The 20777-nt window shown below is 42.7% G+C and overlaps 1 protein-coding gene across 4 annotated transcripts; it reads right to left on the bottom strand.

Moving 5' to 3' along the window:
• Positions 1-248: 248 nt before the first annotated feature.
• On the bottom strand, positions 249-9251 carry SPRY2 (sprouty RTK signaling antagonist 2). 4 transcript variants are annotated; one of them, XM_034417168.3, is made up of 2 exons: positions 9137-9251; positions 249-2038 (listed from the first exon to the last, which is right to left on the bottom strand). In XM_034417168.3, exon 2 carries the CDS (start codon positions 1985-1987, stop codon positions 1043-1045), a length of 945 nt encoding a protein of 314 aa, XP_034273059.1. In that variant the 5' UTR covers positions 1988-2038; positions 9137-9251; the 3' UTR covers positions 249-1042. The 4 variants fall into 4 exon arrangements, with proteins under 4 accessions (XP_034273059.1, XP_060542533.1, XP_034273049.1 ...); XM_060686550.2 differs by lacking the exon at positions 9137-9251 and adding an exon at positions 7197-8686; XM_034417158.3 differs by lacking the exon at positions 9137-9251 and adding an exon at positions 6492-6640.
• Positions 9252-20777: the final 11526 nt, after the last annotated feature.

Below are 20777 nucleotides of genomic sequence, written 5' to 3'. Positions count from 1 at the left end.
TTTTTTTTGACAGAGGCCATAGTTGAATGTAATATTGGCACTACTGATGATCTTAAGTTCTTTAACAACCTTTATCATTTAACTCTACTTTTGTATATATTTCTCTGTCCCCTAAACACCAAACAAAAGCTTACAAAAAATACCTTTGATACTTGCTTCTTTTTCTAAACATCCTAATTATAGATGCAATTGCTCAATTCAAAGAAGTGAGGGGAACGGAAGGAAAAAAAAAATGACAAACAGCCCGGTTTAATTTCAAACGTTAATATATTTTCTATTTTATAGGGAATATATGTATTTTTTCACCCCTAATTTGCAGCAATGGTGGCATCCTCATAAAAAGGGGTGAAATTTGTAAGATGCCTCTTAAAATAAATATTTATTTTTTTATAAAATAATAAAACTTCAAATAAATATTCTTTACACTAGACAATATATTGAAAAAAAAAATTAGAAAATAAAGACTCCATTTTACTGCAACTGTCCAAAAGGGGAAAAAAGAATCAAGAGTCTTGCCATTGAAGGGCTTCATAAGGCCAAAAAAAAAAAAAAAAAAATACAATCTAAGCCATATGGATTGATTCACATTCTTTTGAATGTACAACATTAGTATAATATTTTGTGACCTGTGTGCCATATTTGCTTCTATGACACTTGTGTTTTCACAGTTGAAAATATCCTATATACAAAAATATAGCACATCTCTGGCAGAAAATAACCGGGAGTTGGTTGAAGTAGTTTCCTAATTTACAAGTGTACTAATTCCTTTAAAAAAAAACACACAAACGCACAACACGCGAGTTTGCTTAGAAGTAGCTCGAGTCTCTTAGCTTATGCAATACTTTAGGTGCTGCCAAGCGTATTCTCGCTCTGGATCTCTCTTGGGCGGATTCTTAAGAAGGGTCTCCACGAGGTTGGACTTTTCCCATTGCTGCCCCCCAACCACCACCACCACCAAGAAACAGTGCCACAGTTATAGATCACTTAGTTGGCCCCCCCTTTTGATGTTCTGTCGTCATCCTTGTTTACCCGATTAGGGATGCTATGTTGGCTTGTCGATATTCCTGGGTGGGACTTTGGGAACTTTACAGCAAACCGTGTTGGATTGTTTACAGCGACAACCTGGCCTGTTGACTTGGTCGTAACAGCCTTGGCACAATTTAAGGCAACCCTTGGCTGGTAGGTAACACCACAAGCAAGGCAGAACAAGGGACACAACGCCCATGGTGGACCACCGCGTGCAACAGTGGGCCTGGCTACACGAACAGGGGTTATCGGCACAGTTGTCCTCATCGTCATTGGAGCAGTGGTAGAAAAGACCCTTCACACAGCAGACACAGGTCCCGTAATCTACCATGTTCTGGGCCGAGCAAAGACATTGCTTATCACAGATCCAACAGGACGGAAGAGTCCGCGGGTAAGTGCATTCCTTACACTTACACTTCCCGCAGTCCTCACATCGGTAGGCGTGCATATGCAAATTTTCTTTGCTGGCGGGTTTCAACTCCCGAGACTTCAGTTCCGATTTCGGCTGTACTCGTATTATCCCCTCGACAACGGTCCCCAAGGATGACCCCAGAAGTCTCTGTTCTGATGAATTGCTACTCGTACTTGTCCTCGTGCTACCCCGCGAGCTAGTGCTGCTGACCGTGCTGATGGAACGGGAGAGCGGGAGTCGAGAAGACGCATGGACCTGGGGATGGGGAAGCCTGCTCAGATGACGTTGCTCCGTCAAGTCGTGCGGTCTTTCGCTCTTGTGCTGGACCGCTGGACGTGGTGCTGGCTTCAGTCCCGGTCGGGGAGCCACCGTAGGAGGTTCTGTGTATTCATTCGTGTTTCGGATTGCCTTGATCTGGTCCAAGGACAAAACGTGAACTTGTTGTGCTAGGACATCCCTCAGGTCAGAATCTCCAAATTGTCTCCCGGTGTCATGCTGGCCTTGAAGCAAGGGTTGTAACCCACTGCCATTCTGAGCTCTCGTCTCCATCAGTATCCTGAACAGCTATCACTCCAGGGAGCTTAGAACACATCTGAAATCCTAAGTGAAAGAAAGAGAGGGTTAGTTAGTTTTTCTTTTGCCTATCCAGGTGTGGATGTTTGCTTTGCCAGGCAATGCAACTGGGTGCAGCCTTGCACCCAGTCTCAGGAAGGAAAGTCAATCAACTGAAGTCTTGATCTTGAAATAAAGGCATGCTTTAAGGAAACCAACCTTTATCTGCTAACCTGAATTGGGCCAAGTTTATGGAAATGCAACACTACTTCCAACACTTCCTTGGAATTATGACTTTCAATAGCAACACTGACCTGCATGTAAGTCAGTCTGCAGCTTTTTCCACACCTGACACAAACTTAAGTTTGCTCTGAAGTGGACACTTGGCAAGCAGCTGCATGTGGCTCACTCCACAATCCTGATCAACGAACCTAGTGAAAATCTATCTCTATCTCCTTTGCTTGACTTTTAGGGTTTACGTTTGAATGACACTCCAGATAGGCTTTCCAAATTCCTACCCCATATAGAAAAAGCTTACATAAGTACAGCTAGGAGCCACTGATTTCAAGGACCTTATTCTGTAACTAAGAGAATATAGGATTGAGGATTTAGCTGGGAGAAAGCTGGAACTTGGTCCTCTTCAAGTTGTAGAATTATAATACAGATAGTCCTTGACTTACAACCAGTAGTGGGATTCAGCCGGTTAGTACCACTTCGGGAGAACCGATTGTTAACTTTCTGAGCAGTTTGGCACACTGGTTGTTGGAAGAAATCATTAGGGCAAAGAACTGGTTGTTAAATTACTTGAATCCCACCACTGCTTACAACCATTCATTTAGTGACCTGTACGTCACTAAAAAGTGGCTAATGACCACATTTTATATGACTATTGTATCATCCTCAAGGTCACGTGATCAAAATTTGAACCGTTGGCAACTGGCACGTATTTATGCAGTATCCTGGGGAGGTCATGTGATCACTTTTTGCGACCTTCTGACAAGCAAAGTCAAAGAGCAAGCCACTTAACAACCATGTTAATTAACAACTTAATTAATTAATTAATTAATTAATTAATTAACAATTGCAGCGATTCACTTAACAAATGTGGCCAGGAAGGTCGCAAAACGGGGCCAAACTTAACCACATCTCGCTTAGCAACGGAAATGTTGAGCTCAATCGCGGTTGTAAGCCGAGGACTACCGGAAGTAGCCCCGAAACTCTGTGAGCAAAATGGGGCCAGCAGAACAGTAGCTCTGACACTTATATGGCAATCTAAGAAAAATGTTGGCAGCACATGAAACATGAAGACAAAACATGAAGAGAGGAAAAAGGGAATAATTCTGTGCAACGGAAGCAGGAAAGACAGTCAGGAACAATAAGGTTGTTTGAATAAACAAATACTTTTTTGAGTATTAGAGGTTAGTCTTACGTGAGATGAAAAAACAAAACAAAACAAAACCCCCCAAAAGCCAGACCTTCTCTCTCTTCACAATTTTGCATTTGTGCTCCACTTTGCAATTCAAAGTTACCAGCAGTAAGTACCAACATTACAATGCTAAGCACTGTCAGGATTTGCATTGTGCATTCATAACACCCAGAGATAATCCATTCACTTCCTGAACATTGCCAGAAAAGGTGGTTTGGCTTACATGGGCAAACATCCTACACATTAACAATAAATCACACAATTCCAGGAACAGCATGTGACACCCGCTTGCTTCAACTTAAAACTTTTGCTTGCTAAAAGCATATTGCTTAGCTGCAGAAGCACAATGAACTATGCTCAGAGTAACAAAGATGTCAAACTGGAATGATGGGGGGGGGGAAGAAAGCTGAAATTCTTACTTTCTCGAGGTTTTAACAAGATCTATTTCACCAAGGTGAACGGTTCCCTCCGACTGGTAAAAGACGAACTAAACTAAACCTCATTATATTCCCTGCAATTCAGCAGGGCACACTTTCGAATACACAAGCATTCAAACACTGCCTGTCCAAGTAAACTTTGCAGGATTTATTTTCTTGCAGGGAAACCTGGCAAGAAAGGGGGATCACAATCTTGTGGCCCTTTGCTTGCAAAGTATTTAATAATTCCTCCAAAAAAACAAAATAAAAACCACTTTGGAGAAGTGCTTGAAAACCCTGACTTCAATTTGCCTTCTAAGAACATGAACAAACAGAACTCAGCTACTGCTGGATGAAAGTCAGGTACAGACTTATTTTGCAATAACCGTATAAAAATGGGTGTTGCTTTATTTTAATCCTGCATGGGGTGGGGGTGGAGGAGAGAGAGAGAGAGAGAGAGAGAGAAATGCAGGAACCCGGGAGGTTTCATATTGTAAATTTAGGATTTCCGTGACAAAGCTTTGCCCTAAAAAAAGAGATTAGTTTGACATCTCTCCACCTGAGCTTAATTCTTCCTCGATAGGACTTTTTGGAACCTACACTATTTGTTTGCCTCTAAAGCCGTCCTTGCAGAAAGAGCTCACCAACAACCTGGAGTTGAGCAGGAAAACATCCTGGCTGGGCGGAGGTGGGAGAGCAAAGGCAGTGGGGAATGGGGCTAGTAATAAGATTGCCTTATCAGGATAGCTTTGCTCCCTCTCTTCCTCTCTCCACCCAAACAGGGACTTATGCTTATGTAAAGCCTCCTAGATAGCAGCTCCATTCAGGAACACCAAGCCAGAGTCCTTCCCTCTCCCTTATTCCTTTACCTGGCCTAAATCGTACAAGACTCCCTCGGTGTTACTTTTGATAGGATGTTAGTCTCTCCTCCAGAGCCCCAGAAAAAAAACAACAACCCTGCTTTAAAAGGCAGTATTCTCTCTCTAGTCACTCTTTGGATTTGATCTGCATATAATTGTCAAGCAATCTCTCTCCCCCCCCCAAACACACACACATCAAGGCATGAAAAAAACAGCAGGCTGAACCCCCCCCCTCAAATAAATAAATACAATAACAGCCCCCAGAATGTCTTTGCCCATAGAGGGGCTGGGGGGGGGGGGGGTGGCGGCGGCAGCAGAGGTAGCGTGACCTATGACCACTTTCCCTAGTCTACAAATAGATGGATTTCTCTATGAATGTCAGGCAGGTGTTGAGAAGAGGGGGAAAAAAATCCACCAGCAGTTAAACTCTTCTTTTAAAACTGGACGGTTTCTCTCCCACCACTGATATATGTGTCTATTTAGGGAGATGGCTTTTCTGCCAGTGTCAAAAATCAGGGTTTATTCACAAGGAGAGGGGAAAAAACAACCGCTCTCCGCCTCAATGAACTTTCTAAACAGTTTTCTCTTTCCCTACTTTCTCTCTCTGTCTCTATCTATCTATCTCTATCTCTTTCTATAACTATCTGTCTATCTGTCTGTCTGTCTGTCTGTCTGTCTATCATCTATCTATCTATCTATCTATCTATCTATCTATCTATCTATCTATCTATCATCACCTCTCTCTCTCTCTCTCTCTCTCTCTCTCTCTCTCAAAAAAGTCGATATGAGGGGAAATTGACAAGGCACACAGCCAAGTCCCTTTTGACAGACAGAAGGACATCAGGGGAAAAAAAGAGTTAAGACAAACTTTGAGAACCTCCACCGTTTCTTATCACCGACTCTCGCCTTGTCTTCGCTTCGGCCAGAGGTTAAATCTAGTGCAGCTAGAAAATGGCCCAAACTGAGGGGAGAGGGGGGGAGGAGATGGCCAGCTATTTCCAAAACAAGGAATGTCCCCCTCCCCAAATAAAATAGCAGGCAAGGAAAGCGGTGGGGTAAATGTCAACAAGCGTGGCTGCAAAAGTTGATTTTGGCAGCGGCCTTGCTCCCTTTTCCAGTCTTGTTGCCCCAGCAGAGGGGGAAGAAGAGGGAGGGGGGGGTTGTTAAAAAAACCAAAATTTTACATTCTCTCACTTCCGAATTGCACCCAGAAAAGGCTGCAACTACGCAAGTTTCCCCCCCCTTTTTTTAAAGCCTTCCGTTTCAAGCAGCAGAAGCCCCAAAGCCGATTTCAGAATCCGGGGCTCGGAAGTCCAACCTTGACAGGTTGGGAAGCGCCCCCCCTCCTCAGCCTTCCCCACGGCTCTTAAAAGATTTACCCGGAGCCCGCTTTGCAAAAAGAGACCCCGGCTGCAGGCGAGCTGCGCTCCCCGGTGAAAAAGACAGTTGCTCCTCCTTGCAACCAGCTTTTCTGAACCTGAAAGATTTTTTTTTTTACTGCCCTTTGGGCAAACGCCACGCCAGTTCCCCACTGACGATCGTGTCACGGGTGAGTGGGGTGGGGGTGGGGGGGCTCCCCTGCTTGCAAAGCCTTCGGAAGGGATCGTCCAAGCAGGGTTGATCCCAGGCGATCAACCTTGGGGTCGGACTTCAGCACCCGCAAAAATCCCCCGCGCCCTTTCCAAGCGCACCTCGCCAAGGTGGCTCCATCGCGCCCCTCTCTGCCTGTCCCCAACGAGGGAGAAGGGAGCGCGAACCGGGGAAACCCCCCAACCGAAGCCAACGGCTCAGATCCTCACGTTTCTTTGACAAGCCTTGGCTTCTCTCTCTCTCTCTCTCTCCTCACCGGGAGTCCGCTTTGCAAAAGGGAAGGACAAAACTGCAGGCGTGCAAGCGAGGTCACCCCAAGCTTTCTCTCGCTCTCTTTTTTTCTCTTTCCCCCATCCTCCCTCTCCATCACGACCCCCGAGGTCTCTCTCCCTGCCTCGCTCCCTCCTTTCTTCCCTCCCTCCCTCTCCCTCTCTCTTTCTCTTTCCCCCATCCTCCCTCTCCATCACGACCCCCAGGTCTCTCTCCCTGCCTCCCTCCTTCCCTCCCTCCCTCTCTCTCTTTCCCCCATCCTCCCTCTCCATCACGACCCCCGAGGTCTCTCTCCCTGCCTCCCTCCCTCCTTCCCTCCCTCTCTCTCTTTCTCTTTCCCCCATCTTTCCTCTCCACCACGACCCCCAGGTCTCTCTCTCCCCCCCTCTCTCTCTCTGTCCCCCCCCGCGTCTTCCTGCGGTGGACGGGTAAATCCAAAGCCGAAGCCAAAAGGAAGGAAGGAAGGAAGGAAGGAAGGAAGGAAGGAAAAGGAAGGAAGGAAGAAGGAAGGAAAGAAAGAAAGAAAGAAAGAAAGAAAGAAAGAAAGAAAGAAAGAAAGAAAGAAAGAAAGAAAGAAAGAAAGAAAGAAAGAAAGAAAGAAAAAGGAGAAACAAAACGCGTTTTCCCCGCCGTTGCAAACTCACTTCGAGTCCAGGTTGTAAGCGAAAAGCATCGAAATGTTTTGCGTTTTTAGACCGAGGGAGGGAGGAGAAGAAAAAAAAAAATCCACTGCAAACTTGGAAAGGTTTCTCTGTTTCTCTCCCTCTCTCTCTTTGCTTTCACTCTTCTCTTCTCCAGAGAGAGGGGAAAAAAAAAAAAAATCACAAGTCGTAAGCCAGACAGCCACACGCCGCTGCACCACAATCAACGGATTTCTTGACAAAAAAAAAGAAAGAAAAAAGAAAACAACAATAATAAAAAAAAAGTCGCCCTTTTCTTTCCCGATCCTGCGAGGATTTTGCTCCCCCCTTCGCGATCTCCTTGTCGCTTTTTTTTCTCTCTCTTCCTTCCTTCCTTCCTCTCTTCTTTTTCTCAATGAAAAGGCCGATTCGTCATTCCGCAGCCACTTTTCTCTCTCCGCCTGCACCGTACGCCGAAAGGAAGGCGAGGAGGGGGAAACAACACGAGCGAGCGACCCGAAGTGGGTCAACAAAAATAATTTAAAAAAAAGAAAAAAATTAACGATTCCCGGAGTGGCTCAGAATCTTTTCCAGATCGCTTCTTCTTCTTCTTTTTTTTTGTTTTTCCTCCTTTTTGGTCGGATCGCTGGCTTCCTCTCCCCCCCCTCCTTCCCCGACTCCGAACGGTTTGCAAAAATTAAAAATAAAAATAGGAAAAGGAGAGGAGGATAGCTGGTTATTATTATTATTATTATTATTTAAAAAAAAGTGGTCGGTGGCTCGCTTGCTCGCTTCCTCGGAGTTTGTGTGCTGTACGTGAGTGCGTGTTTTTTTTCCCCCTTCTCTCTCTCTCTCTCTCTCTCTCTCTCTCCCTCTTTTTCTCTTTCTCTCTCTCTCTCCCCCAAGGCAGCTTTACTGATTGCAAAAGGGGAGGGGGGAGTTGCTGTTGTTTTAAAGGGGAGGGGAGGAAAAGGAGGAAAAAAAAAAAAAAAAACCACCAGCGGGGGTTTTGCTAAGCGGCTGCTCTCTCTGCTTCGCTGTTTATATCTTTGCAGAAAAGCAGGTTTGAGATCGGTCTCTTAAGAGCCTCGGCGTTTTGCTGCTCCCTCGCTCTCCCCCACCACCTCCTCCTCCTCCTCCTCTCTCTTGCTTTTTTTTTTTCTCCTTTTCTTTTTTTTTCTTTTTTTGTTTTTTTTTCTCTCCCTCCCTCCCTCCCCCCTCCTCCTTCTCCTTTCCGGAGGAGGCAGGGTGATCTCTCGGCAAAAGCAAAAGTAAATGGCGTCATGTGGATCTGAGGAGGAACAGAGAGCAGTTGTTGTCCTAGGAGGATATATCGCATCCGGTCTCCGCTCATTGGCTCGCGCGGGGGCTAACATTCATTTCCCTTTTGCCAGGGCGATCGCGCTCTGAGCTTGGGCAGAACTCGCGCACGCCACTCGCTCGGCGTTCGAGACCCCGGCTGGAGGAAGCAGCCGCTCTACAGCTCCGTTCCTTTCCTTGGGGGTGGGATGGGATGGGATGGGATGGGTGGGGGGGAAACGCCACTGAAATCCCCGATGCACCCCAGGCATGAAAGGAAGGTGGGGTGGAGGGGGAGAAATCGGCGGGCATCCTTCTTTGCCCCTTAAAAACCTCTCGCTTCGGAGAAGCTGGGGGGAGGGAGCGTTGGGGGGAGGGGGAGGATGGGATGGGATGGGAAGAAAAGGGAGACGTGTTTTTTTTCCCCCATCGGTGACATTTTGGACAAAGGGAAAGAGCGCAGGAGGGGACTCGAACCTCTCTCTCGAACCTCTCTCTTTTTCTTTCTCTCTCTCTCACTCACTCACTCTCTCTCTCCCCCCCCCGTCCTGTTTGCTTCCTTGTTCTGAAATCCGACGGGATTCGCATCCTCTAAATCAGGGGAGTCCCTCCCCCCAATTCGCTGGAGCCGCTTACATCGGTTCGGAAGTGGGTCTCGCACTTACCGGCTCCATCGCTTGCTTCCACTGGCCGGTTCCTCTCCTCTCCTCTCCTCTCCCACCCACCCAGCCGGGGTGCCAAGGTTAGGGACCTCTGCTCTAAATGACTGGGTTGAATCTTTGACCTTAGCAAATGGTCTTGTGTGTGTGTGTGTGTGTGTGTGTGTGTGTGTGTGTGTGTTTTGTTTCACTGAACCGAAGGCAAGAACTTTTTCTGGACCAGTTGGCGATGTGAAAAAAATTCAGGCACCCCAACTCTCACCATCACCGTCCTGCTCTTACCTAACCCCTCAGTGGTGAAATCTATTTTTTTTTACTACCAGTTCTGTGGGTGTGGCTTGGTGGGCTTGGTGGGTGTGGCAGAGCAAGGATACTGCAAAATTCCTATTCCAGCCCCACTCTGGGGCCAGCCAGAGGTGATATTTGCCGGTTCTCCGAACTACTCAAAAGTTTCTGCTACCGGTTCTCCGAACTTCTCAAAATTTCCGCTACCGGTTCTCCAGAACCTGTCAGAACCTGCTGGATTTCACCCCTGTCCTCAACCATGCCAAATAGCAAACTTGAGTTTTATTCGGGATGAATTTTCCTAAAAACGAGGCTCCGAGAAGGGGAGGGGAGGTAGTTCCCTCTTTGGATGCTCCCTTCTTGGGGTGGGGATAAACCCCGTGGAAGTCGCTGCCATGACTTTCCGAGCCTTTACAAAGGAGCGCGACGTTAGATGCCTTTGGATGGGGCGAATTGTGGCCGGAGAGTTAGGATGGGAAACGGGCGCAAGAGGCTTCCAGGAGACCGCAGAGTTGGACCAGGCATCCCCCTCCCCACTTCTTCTCCCCCACCCACTTCGCCTCTCCCCAAAGAGCCAGGAGCCTGAAACAGACCTAGGCAAGGCAACGGGGCCGAAATAACACGTGGGGCGGGGGCATTGCATCACGAAAGTAACTTCCCACCCACCCCCACCTACTCCCCCTCCCTCTTTGCCTTGTCCCCCCCCCACCTCCGCCTCCATTCAAAGAAAGGTAATCCAATCACCTAGCCGATTTTCCAGGGCGCTCCGCGGGGAGGAGAAAAAGGGAAGGGATCGTGTTTGGGGTTGGATTATCCCAAGGAGACGTTTGAGTACAAGTGTTAGCTGCGATTCCTCTCTCCACCCTTCCTATCCTATTGCCCCCCCCCCTCCCCGCACCCGCCTCCGTTCCCCCTCTGCGTGTTAGTTAGTTGTACGTGAGGAGTAGAACGCTGCTCTGCTCGTTGCTTTTTTTTCTCAACCCTGCGAAAAATGCGTTTCTGTTAAAAAAAAACGTTTTTTTTTTTAAAAAAATTGGAAAATGCGTGGGGGGGAGGCTTAGTAAGACTAGGAAAAGGACAGATGTCATGCGAGGTTGGTTTATTATTTGGAAAAAGGTTTTCCACTGGGGATTGATTATAGGAAGGCATGGATTTTTTTTTATTTTTTTTTTACTTTTTTTTTATGAATGAACTACGAGGCTGGCTAGGTTTGGAAAGCTCCTGAGCCTTTTAAAAGCTCAGTCTGATTTAACTGGCTGGTTGTGAAAGCCTGGAAGATTTCCTGCGTGGGAAATCGGTGGACGGTTGTCCGTCCCGTTGTGCTCATGGAAGCCTTCTCCAACATAAGGGAAGTCAGTTCTCCTGCAGGCAGAGGAGAGCGACAAAAATGAGGAAGGGGCAGGAGGGTAAAATCTAACGAAGAACCGTTGCAGGAATTGGGGACCAGACAGATTAACAGAGTCGGAAGGGACCTTGTAGGTCATCTAGTCCAACCCCCTCCAAGCAGGGCACTCTACACCATTTCTGACAGATGGAAGTCCAGTCTCTTCTTGAAAGCCTCCAGTGATGAAGCTCCCACAACTTCCGAAGGCAACTTCTGTTCCATGGGTTGATTGTTCTCAGTGTCAGAAAATTTCTCCTTATTTCCAGGTTGAATCTCTCCTTGATCAGTTTCCATCCATTATTCCTTCTCTGGCCTTCGGGTACCTTGGAAAACAGCTTGACCTCCCTCCTCTCTGTGGCAGCCCCTCAAATATTGGAAGACTGCTATCATGTCTCCCCTGGTCCTTCTCTTCACTAGACTAGCCATGCCCAGTTCCTGTAATTGTTCCTCATATGTTTTTGTTGCAATATTTTCAGGATCAGACTCAATAAAGATAATAGGAGTTAGAGCTTTAAATATATTTCTTTTTAATTATGATAGGCATTCTATATTCACTGAATATTCAAGGTAGAAGCAACGAGAATGGTGAGGGTGGCTCCTTATATATACAAGGGGTGGAGCTAGGAATGGGAGTGGTAAGTTATGAATACATTAAAGTCCAAAGAATAAGTTAACCTCTGATGTTCCATATATACATTATTTACACATTGGAGAATAAGGCATTTACATCTGACAAATCCCCCTCTAAATGCCGGTTCGTTACACAACACCAATTACATTCTGATTCAGGACAATATAATACATATAATTTAGAAGTTAAATATTTGTGTTGTTTAGAAGGTAAGGGTTTTGTTAATATGTCAGCTAATTGTTCAGAAGTATCGCAATGTATTGCTTTAATGAATCCGTCTTGAGACAGTTGTCTCACATGCTTAAACTTTATATCAATATGCCTGGACCTTTGTCCAATTGCATCGGATCTGGATATTTCAATGGCCGCTTTATTGTCTTCATGCATAATAAATGGTAAGGTGGGTTTCTTCCAAACATCAGTGATCAGATCATTGAACCATACAAGGTTATTTGCAGCTTTGGACAAACAAACATATTCCGCTTCTGTAGTAGAAGTGGCTACTAGTTCTTGTTTACCAGTATACCAGTAAACTGGACAATCATTCAATAGAAAAACATAACCAGAAGTACTCTTTCTGCATGATGTATCACCAGCCCAATCTGCATCAGCATAACAAGTAATTTTTGGTTCTCTGTCATTATTGGGTTCCAACATTAAACAAAAATCTAATGTACCCTTCAGATATCTTAGAATTCTTTTGACAGCTTCCCAATGATACAAGGTTGGTTTACTAACATATCTTGACAATAGATTGAGAGGTAATGCAATATCTGGCCTAGTCCAATTAGATATATAAAGGAGTGAACCTATAACTGATCTGTAAAATGTGTTGTCTTTAAACTCAGGGGAAGATTCATCAGTGTTTCTAAGAAAATCAGTTTGCATAGGGGTGTCACAGGTTTTAGCATTATTTAAGTTACATTTGTTTAGGAGTTCGATGATTTTATCTTTCTGTGTAAGTTTGAATCCCCTTTTAGTTTTGTTAATTTGCACACCAAGGTATTTATTCACTTTACCCAGAGATTTCAGTGAGAAGTGTTCATTTAACTTATTTACAAAGATTTCCCTGCTCTCTTTATGCTTTCCAATGTATAAAATATCGTCCACGTAAATTAATACAAATTCAATATGATCATTACTCTTTTTTACAAAGAAACAGTTATCAGCAGTGGTGGCGTTGAAATCCATGGTCTTAAGTACTTTTACCAAGCAATCGTACCATCTTTTGCCGGATTGCTTTAATCCGTACAGACTCTTATTTAATAACCAAATTTCGTTCTTATTAGTGTATTGACTGTGTGGTGCTCTTACATATATTTCCTTATCTAATTTTGCATGTAAGTATGCGGTCTGTATGTCATATTGGAATACGTCCAGATTGAGTGCAGATGCTACTACAAGGGCTGTTTTGACACTCTCTGTTCTCACTGTGGGTGAATATGTATCAGTATAGTCTTCTGGATATTTTTGTGCATAGCCTTGTGCAACTAGTCTAGCCTTGTATAAGGTATTGCCTCCTTCTAAGTTCTTAATTTTATAAATCCACCTGGTACCTATAATTGTTTTATCCTTAGGTGCGATCGCAGGTGTGAATACATTTAATCCTTGTAAACTTTCCATCTCTTTTTCCATAGCTAGTTCCCATTTTTCTCTTTCTTCATGTGGAAGTTTCAATACTTCTTCATATGTATTAGGTGTTATTTGTTCTCCATTCATATGCATTATGTAATCTTTGTATTTATTTGGTATTTGGTTTCTATTGTTTCTAATAGTTCTTTCAGGCTTGCTATGGTTATCATGCAAATATCTAGCTTCCTTTTTTGTTAATGTGTCTGTCTTTATTTTATGCTGACTATTAGTCCAAGTTTTGGTTTTGTTCTTACTTTTGTTAATATTTTGATTTTCTGTTGTTCCTTCCTCGCAAGATATCGTATCTTTACATTTATTAGGAAATATTTCATTAAGGTGCAATTTTGACCAATTGGCCTGTTCATGGAACACAGCTGTTCTGGATACTATAAATTTGTTATTACTATCAATAAATCTGTACCCTTTGGTTCCAGTTTCGTATCCCATGAATCTTAATCTCCTGGATACGTTTTCTCCCTTTCTCCTCAATTGTTTAGGTATGTGTACGTCTGCAGTGACTCCAAATATGTGCATGTGTGATAATTTGGGTTTTCTATTGTACATCACCTCATATGGTGTCTTATTCACAATACTGGACCAGGTTCTATTTTGAGTGTAATTCGAATAATGTAATGCCTCTGACCAAAATTGTTTGCCTAAACCAGCATCCTCTAATGTGCACCTAATCATGGTTTGTAGTGTGGAATTTTTCCTCTCTGCAACTCCATTTTGAAATGCAGAAAAAGGATTGGACGTGAAATGTAACATTCCTCTATCCTTTAACCATTGGGAGAATTCTTTAGACATGAACTCACATCCCCTATCTGTCATAATTTGCTTTATTCTGATATTATGTTGTGTTTCTATACGTTTGTAGAATTCCTTAAATTTCTGAAATGTTTCATCCTTGTGCTTTAATGTGTAAACAAAACCATATCGGCTGTAGTCATCCACTATTGTTAGGAAGTAACGTTTTCTATAGGTAATTGAGGGACTTAATGGACCAACTAAGTCCATATGTACCAAATCAAAAATATTGTTAGTTGATCTGTTAGATTTTTTTGGTCTGGGACTGGTTTTTAGTTTGGTGGACTTACATACTGAGCATTCCAAATAATTTTCACAATTTTTTATTTTGACACCTTCTGCGTGTTCAGTCATTTTTTGTACTACAGGAAAGCTTGCATGTCCTAACTTCCTGTGTAAGATGTGAGCACACTCATCATGAATTGGTTTACCTATTTTTGGTTTCTTTTCCTTGTATGTATTTTTGTGATCATGAGTTATTCTACACTCATCATTGTCACTGTTACTGACATTTTCATTATCTGCTTCAATACAATCTTCCATATTTGAATCAATGTTATGTAAACATCTTTCTTTAGTTATCAGATAGGGTAGACCTCCTTTTATCATTACAGTACCTACATTTGTTTTGTTCTTTTCTATAGTTGCTTTCCCCTTTGAGAAAACTATATTGATATCAGATTCTCTGCTTAATTTTATGGCACTTAGTATGTTGTGAGGTATTTCTGGGATTAATAATACCCCCTCTATTTTCCCTAGACCAGGCAAGGTCACATTTCCTTTGCCTAGTACTTGAACCTTTTCTTGATTAGCTACCTTTATCACAAACTTATCTTCTATAAATGAAGATAATATACTTTTGTTGTTGGTGGTGTGATTTGTTGCACCAGAATCAATAAGCCAATTGTTATTCTCATCCTGCTGTGTTCTGGTGCTGTCTTGTTTATTTAGCCCATTCAGTGACCCAGATTTTCTCTCTTTTGAATTTTCTCTACCCCCTCTACCTTCTTTGTAATTTGGTGGGCTTCTATATTTGTGTCTATCTGTGGAAGATTGTCTGTAATTATATTTGCTCCTATATTCTGGTCTATGTCTCTCTCTTGAGACTTTGGGGCAGTCTCTTCTACTATGTTCCCTGGATCCACAATTGTAGCATCTAAAGGCCTCATTATGTTTATCTTGAAAGACTACTTTCCTAAAAGGTTTGTGGTCTGTTTGGTTACTGGATCGATTTTTTCTTGAATTGTCTTCTGCTATCAATTTGTTAGATAGACTTTCTATGGATAAATATCCCAAATTAATGGTATCTAAGTGTGACATAAAGCTATCCCATGATGGATCAAGTGAATTGATAATAACACTTTTCATTGTTTGATCTGAAATCACTTCCCCCCTCAATTGTAGCTCAGCTCTTATTTTGTTTAGATTTATCAAATGCTCACTTATAGAAACCCCTGGTTTTACTCTAGAGGAAAAGAAATCCTTAGACATTCTTGTGGTTGTAGCTACGCTATCGCTGTGAAATAGATTAAACATGCATTGAATTATTTCTGATACAGTTAGGTTTGGTTTGATGCTATGATACATTGCAGGAGACACGCTAGATATTATTATGAAAAATGCTCTATGATGTAAACAATCTATTTTTAAAGTCCAAGGTCTTCTTGGAGGGCTAGTTATAAAGAATAGTAAATTTTCTTTCATGAAAATAACCTGAAGCTGTTGATACCACTCTTGTAAATTAATGCCATCAATTCTAAGTTTTGGGAAGTCACTGGGTAAGTTACCTACATTATTCTGTCCATTACTTACAACCTGGGGCAGTCCGTGATCTCTCAAGTGCAGGAAATTACAGAACGGCATTGGGATGCTTGCAATGAGTCTGCGCGGTTCTCTGGCCAGTTCAAGTCCTTCTGGGTCGTCTACGTAGTTTCGCACATGCGCGTTGCTCATTTCTTCTTTGGTGGCGTCGTGGAAGGTTCTCTCCCTTTCAGCTCTCTCGATCCGCTCCTCCTCAGATGAGTCGGTCTCTGGCTCGGTTTTTGGGGTTCTGGTGGTGGTGACGGTTCTTTTCTTCTTTTTGTGTGCGTTGGTATTCGATTTTGTCTGTGGTGTAGGGCGAAATCGGCATGGCTCTCTGGGCTCGGGCGTCGTCGCTTTCGAAGTCAGGATGGGAGCGTGCAGGTCTTGAGTCGCCGGTTTGATTTCTTGCTTCTTCGTAGATGTCTTGGTAATTTTCAGTCTTGGCCCAAAAGCAGCAAAAAGCGTTTTCATTGCTGATTTTACTTGAGATTTTGTTAAATCGTCTTCACTTTCTGATTTTGGATCATCTGAAGAGTTTGAGACTTCTTTCTCACTTTCTTCGTCTGATAGTGTTTTTCGCGCCAGAAATTTTGAACTGAGCGTTTTGATTGGCTCTGCTCCATTCTCTTTTGAAGTTCGTTGAAACCAAGATGGCTGCCATTCAAAATTTCGCGCGGGATCACATCTTTTCTTTTTAACAACTATTTTCTCAGTAGTCATCTCACTTACGATTTTTTGATCTTTGGGTTTTTCTTTAATGACGTTTTTCTCTCTCGCTGCTCCGCTGTTCTTCAGTATCTCCTGGAGGTCCGCGATGAGACTTTCATCATTCTCTTGGCTTTTTAGTATCTTTAATATCTCTGACCTGAGTTCGTTATTTTCTATTTCGATTTCTTTCTGGTCATTATTTTCACTCATTAGTTCTTCTTCTTCAGTGGTGTATTCTTCGGATTCTCTCGAAATCGCATTGGTGGATTCGTTGATCATCTCTTGATCAGTTTCTATTTCTTTGCTGTAGGCCCTGGTGTTGGGCCTATCTTTCTTGGACATTTTTAATTACTTATTGAGTCAATTAACCATCCTCTGCTACCAGCTTGTTGCAATATTTTCAGGATCAGACTCAATAAAGATAATAGGAGTTAGAGCTTTAAATATATTTCTTTTTAATTATGATAGGCATTCTATATTCACTGAATATTCAAGGTAGAAGCAACGAGAATGGTGAGGGTGGCTCCTTATATATACAAGGGGTGGAGCTAGGAATGGGAGTGGTAAGTTATGAATACATTAAAGTCCAAAGAATAAGTTAACCTCTGATGTTCCATATATACATTATTTACACATTGGAGAATAAGGCATTTACATCTGACAGTTTTAGTCTCCAGTCCCGTAATCATCTTGGTTGCTCTTCTCTGTGCTTTTTCTAGAGTCTCAACATCTTTTTTTATAGTGTGGTGACCAAAACTGGATGCAGTATTCTAGGTGTGGTCTTACTAAGGCTTTATAGAGTGGTATTAGTACCTCACTTGGTCTTCAGCTAGGGCAGGGGTGGGTGGGTTGGACTAGATGACCTACAAGGTCCCTTCCAATCCTGTTAATCTGTTTATCTGAAATGGTATAGGACCGTGGTGGCGAACCTATGGCACGGGTGCCACAGGTGGCACGTGGAGCCATATCGGTGGGCACGCGAGCTCAGCTCCGGCACGCATGCGTGCGCCAGCCAGCTGATTTTCGGGCCTTCTGGGCCCACCAGAAGTCAGGAAACACACTGTTTCGGCCTCCGGAGGGCCTCTGAGGGGGGTGGGGAAGGCTGTTTTTGCCCTCCCCAGATTCCTAGAAAGGCTGTGGAGCCTGGGGAGAGCAAAAAATGGGCCTACTGGGCCCACCGTGCCATCATGTGCCAAAAATGGGGGGCGGGGCGATTAGAATTATGGATGTGGGCATGCATGTGTGTGACCCCACCGTGCTCCCCCTGCTTTTAGCACGCGATGGCAAAAAGGTTAGCCATCACAGGTATAGGATCTGCTTGAGCAGGGGGTTGGACCAGAAGGCTTACGAGATCCCTTCCAACTTTAGTATTCTATGTTCAAACACTTTTTGAAGAAATGAGTTCAAACCGAAAATACTGTTTTGACAGTAAGTGGTTCCATCTGGCTAGGTGGCTCAGTGGCTAAGATGCTGAGTTTGTCGATCAGAAAGGTTAGTAGTTTGGCGGTTCGAATCCCTAGTATAGGTCTCCTGCGTGAGCAGGGGGTTGGACTAGATGACCTCCAAGGTCCCTTCCAACTCTGTTACTGTTACTATCTAAGGGTAAAGAAGTGACGGCTGTAGCCATGTGTTACTATTCGAAGCTCACTATTTTGAAATAGAATTAGCGTCTATTTTCCAGTAGGAATCCTTTGCAAATGGTTGGCAGGTTAATGTTGGTAAATGTCTATGGAGATTCTCCATCATCCAGTCATGGCTGTCCCGAAGGAGCTTTTCAAAAGGCCTTTCTTGGGGGTTTTTTCCTTGAAAACATTTCACTTCTCATCCAAGAAGCTTCTTCAGTTCTGACTGAATTCTGAACACATGCATACCACCTACATACTGTATATATATTACTAAACATACATGTATTATGTGTATGTGTGTGTGTGTGTGTGTATACACACACACACACACATATACTGTGAATAGAATAGAATAGAATAGAATAGAATAGAACAGAATAGAACAGAATAGAATAGAATAGAAGAGAATAGAGAGTGAAATAGGATAGGATAGGATAGGATAGGGAGTGGAATAAGAATAGAATAGAATGCAGAAGAGAACAGAACAGAACAGAACAGAACAGAACAGAACAGAACAGAACAGAACAGAATAGAATAGAATAGAATAGAATAGAATTCTTTATTGGCCAAGTGTGATTGGACACACAAGGAATTTGTCTTGGTGCATATGCTCTCAGTGTACATAAAAAGAAAAGATACATTCGTCAAGAATCATAAGGTACAATACTTAATGATTGTCATAGGGTAGAAATAAGCAATCAAATCATACTAGGAAACAGTCAATATAAATTGTAAGGATACAAGCAACTAAGTTACAGTCATAGAGTCATAAGTGGAAGGAGATGAGTGATGGGAACGATGAGAAGATTAATAATAGTTAGTATACACGCATACACACAAAATTACTAAACGCACATGTATAGTTTTACTGCTTTTAACCTTGTAAGCCACAGAGTGTCGCCTTGTGATGAAGTGAGCGGCGAATAAATTTAATAAACAAACAATACAGAGAAAAAAATTTAGGCTTGCCCAGTTGGAAAACAGGTGTGCCAAGATACGCATGAACTGGTGCATGCATATTTCTTCATGCTGTGCTTAAGACAGGAAGACGCTTATTGATCACAGATTCTTATATCAAAGAGATTAAAAAGCTGAGCACATTGTAAACCGCCGTGAGTCTCTGGAGAAGGGCGGCATATAAATCAAATTAAAAAAAAAAAAGGCATTACTAAAGTGTAGGGATAATGAAAAGAAAGTATAAAGGTTAAGTAAGACTGGAAACCCAGATTGTAATAGACGAACTCCTCAAATTGACTGTTTTTGTCAGTTGCCTTGAGTCTTATAAGCAGCAACAGCAACAACAAAATTTTTTGACAACGTATTAATCACCCATTCCTGCATATCAGTTGAAATGTCAAAGAATGATTTTTTTCACCAGTCCCCGAGGCCATAATTCTGGGTATGTGATTAAATTCCAAATAGCAGGCCTATAGTCAAGAAGAACATGCATATCTTCAATGCAGTGGTGGGTTTCAAAATTTTTTACTACCAGTTGTGTGGGTGTGGCTTGGTGGGCATGGCATGGCTTGGTGGGGGTGGCTTGGGCGTGGCAGGGGAAAGATACTGTAAAATCTCCATTCCCATCCAACTCCAGGGGAAGGTTACTGTAAAATCCCCACTGCCTCCCAATCAGCTGGGACTTGGGAGGCAGAGAATAGATGGGGGCGGGGCCAGTCAGAATTTTTACTACCGGTTCTCCGAACTACTCAAAATTTCCGCTACCGGTTCTCCAGAACTGGTCAGAACCTGCTGAAACCCACCTCTGCTTCAATGCCACAATCAGTCCAGAATCATGTTAAGAAGCTTGTGGATTACAATATTCATATTGCATTTCATATTTAGCATTCATATTGCATTTCATATTCAATATTCATATTTGAATTTCATATTCAATATTCATATCTGAATTTCATATTCAATATTCATATTTGAATTTCATATTCAATATTCATATCTGAATTTCATATTCAATATTCATATCTGAATTTCATATTCAATATTCATATCTGAATTTCATATTCAATATTCATATTTGAATTTCATATTCAATATTCATATCTGAATTTCATATTCAATATTCATATTTGAATTTCATATTCAATATTCATATCTGAATTTCATATTCAATATTCATATTTGAATTTCATATTCAATATTCATATTTGAATTTCATATTCAAGTCTGAATATGGCCATTGTAAAAGACCAGACATTCTGGTTCAAACTCTTGAATTGTATCTCCAGCAATTCAGGGTGATTGCAGCCAAGCCTTATTAAACATCCTGGGTGACTCGAATAGACCTCCAATGACATCTGTGTTGCTCTGACTTCATTTAAAGATCAAAGGAATACGCGCATATTATGGAACCACGGTTTCCTCTTTTCTCCAAATCCAGCAACGGACCGCAGTTTCCTCTTTTTTTTTGTCCGAATCTGACAACGGTGGCCTTCAGTTTCAGAAAATCTGGATGTTTGTGGAGAGTTCAGTGAGAAGCCCTAGAGTTACTGGAGATCTAATTAGAATAGATCTCATTAGCAGCTATCATTAAGGCATAATTAAAGGGAATGTTTCACTGTTGTGCTACATCCATCGTGCAGTTCGCTAGAAAGAAACTTGTGACGTCTGTCATTAGTTTCCCTCAACAACCTAACAGCAATTTTTAAATAATAGTGAAGATTTATACTCTTGATAATTAAAAAGTTATGTCCCAGAGTCAAAGCTCTTCCTTCCTTCCTTCCTTCCTTCCTTCCTTCCTTCCTTCCTTCCTTCCTT

The sequence above is a fragment of the Pantherophis guttatus genome, chromosome 5 (genome assembly GCF_059756535.1).
Source record: "Pantherophis guttatus breed Tessera chromosome 5, ASM5975653v1, whole genome shotgun sequence".
Taxonomy (NCBI): domain Eukaryota; kingdom Metazoa; phylum Chordata; class Lepidosauria; order Squamata; family Colubridae; genus Pantherophis; species Pantherophis guttatus.
This window is presented reverse-complemented; position numbering and strand designations above follow the sequence as displayed.

Excerpts from the sequence above, each read along its gene's own strand:
- SPRY2 (XM_034417168.3), bottom strand. The coding sequence starts at position 1,987 with ATGGAGACGAGAGCTCAGAATGGCAGTGGGTTACAACCCTTGCTTCAA.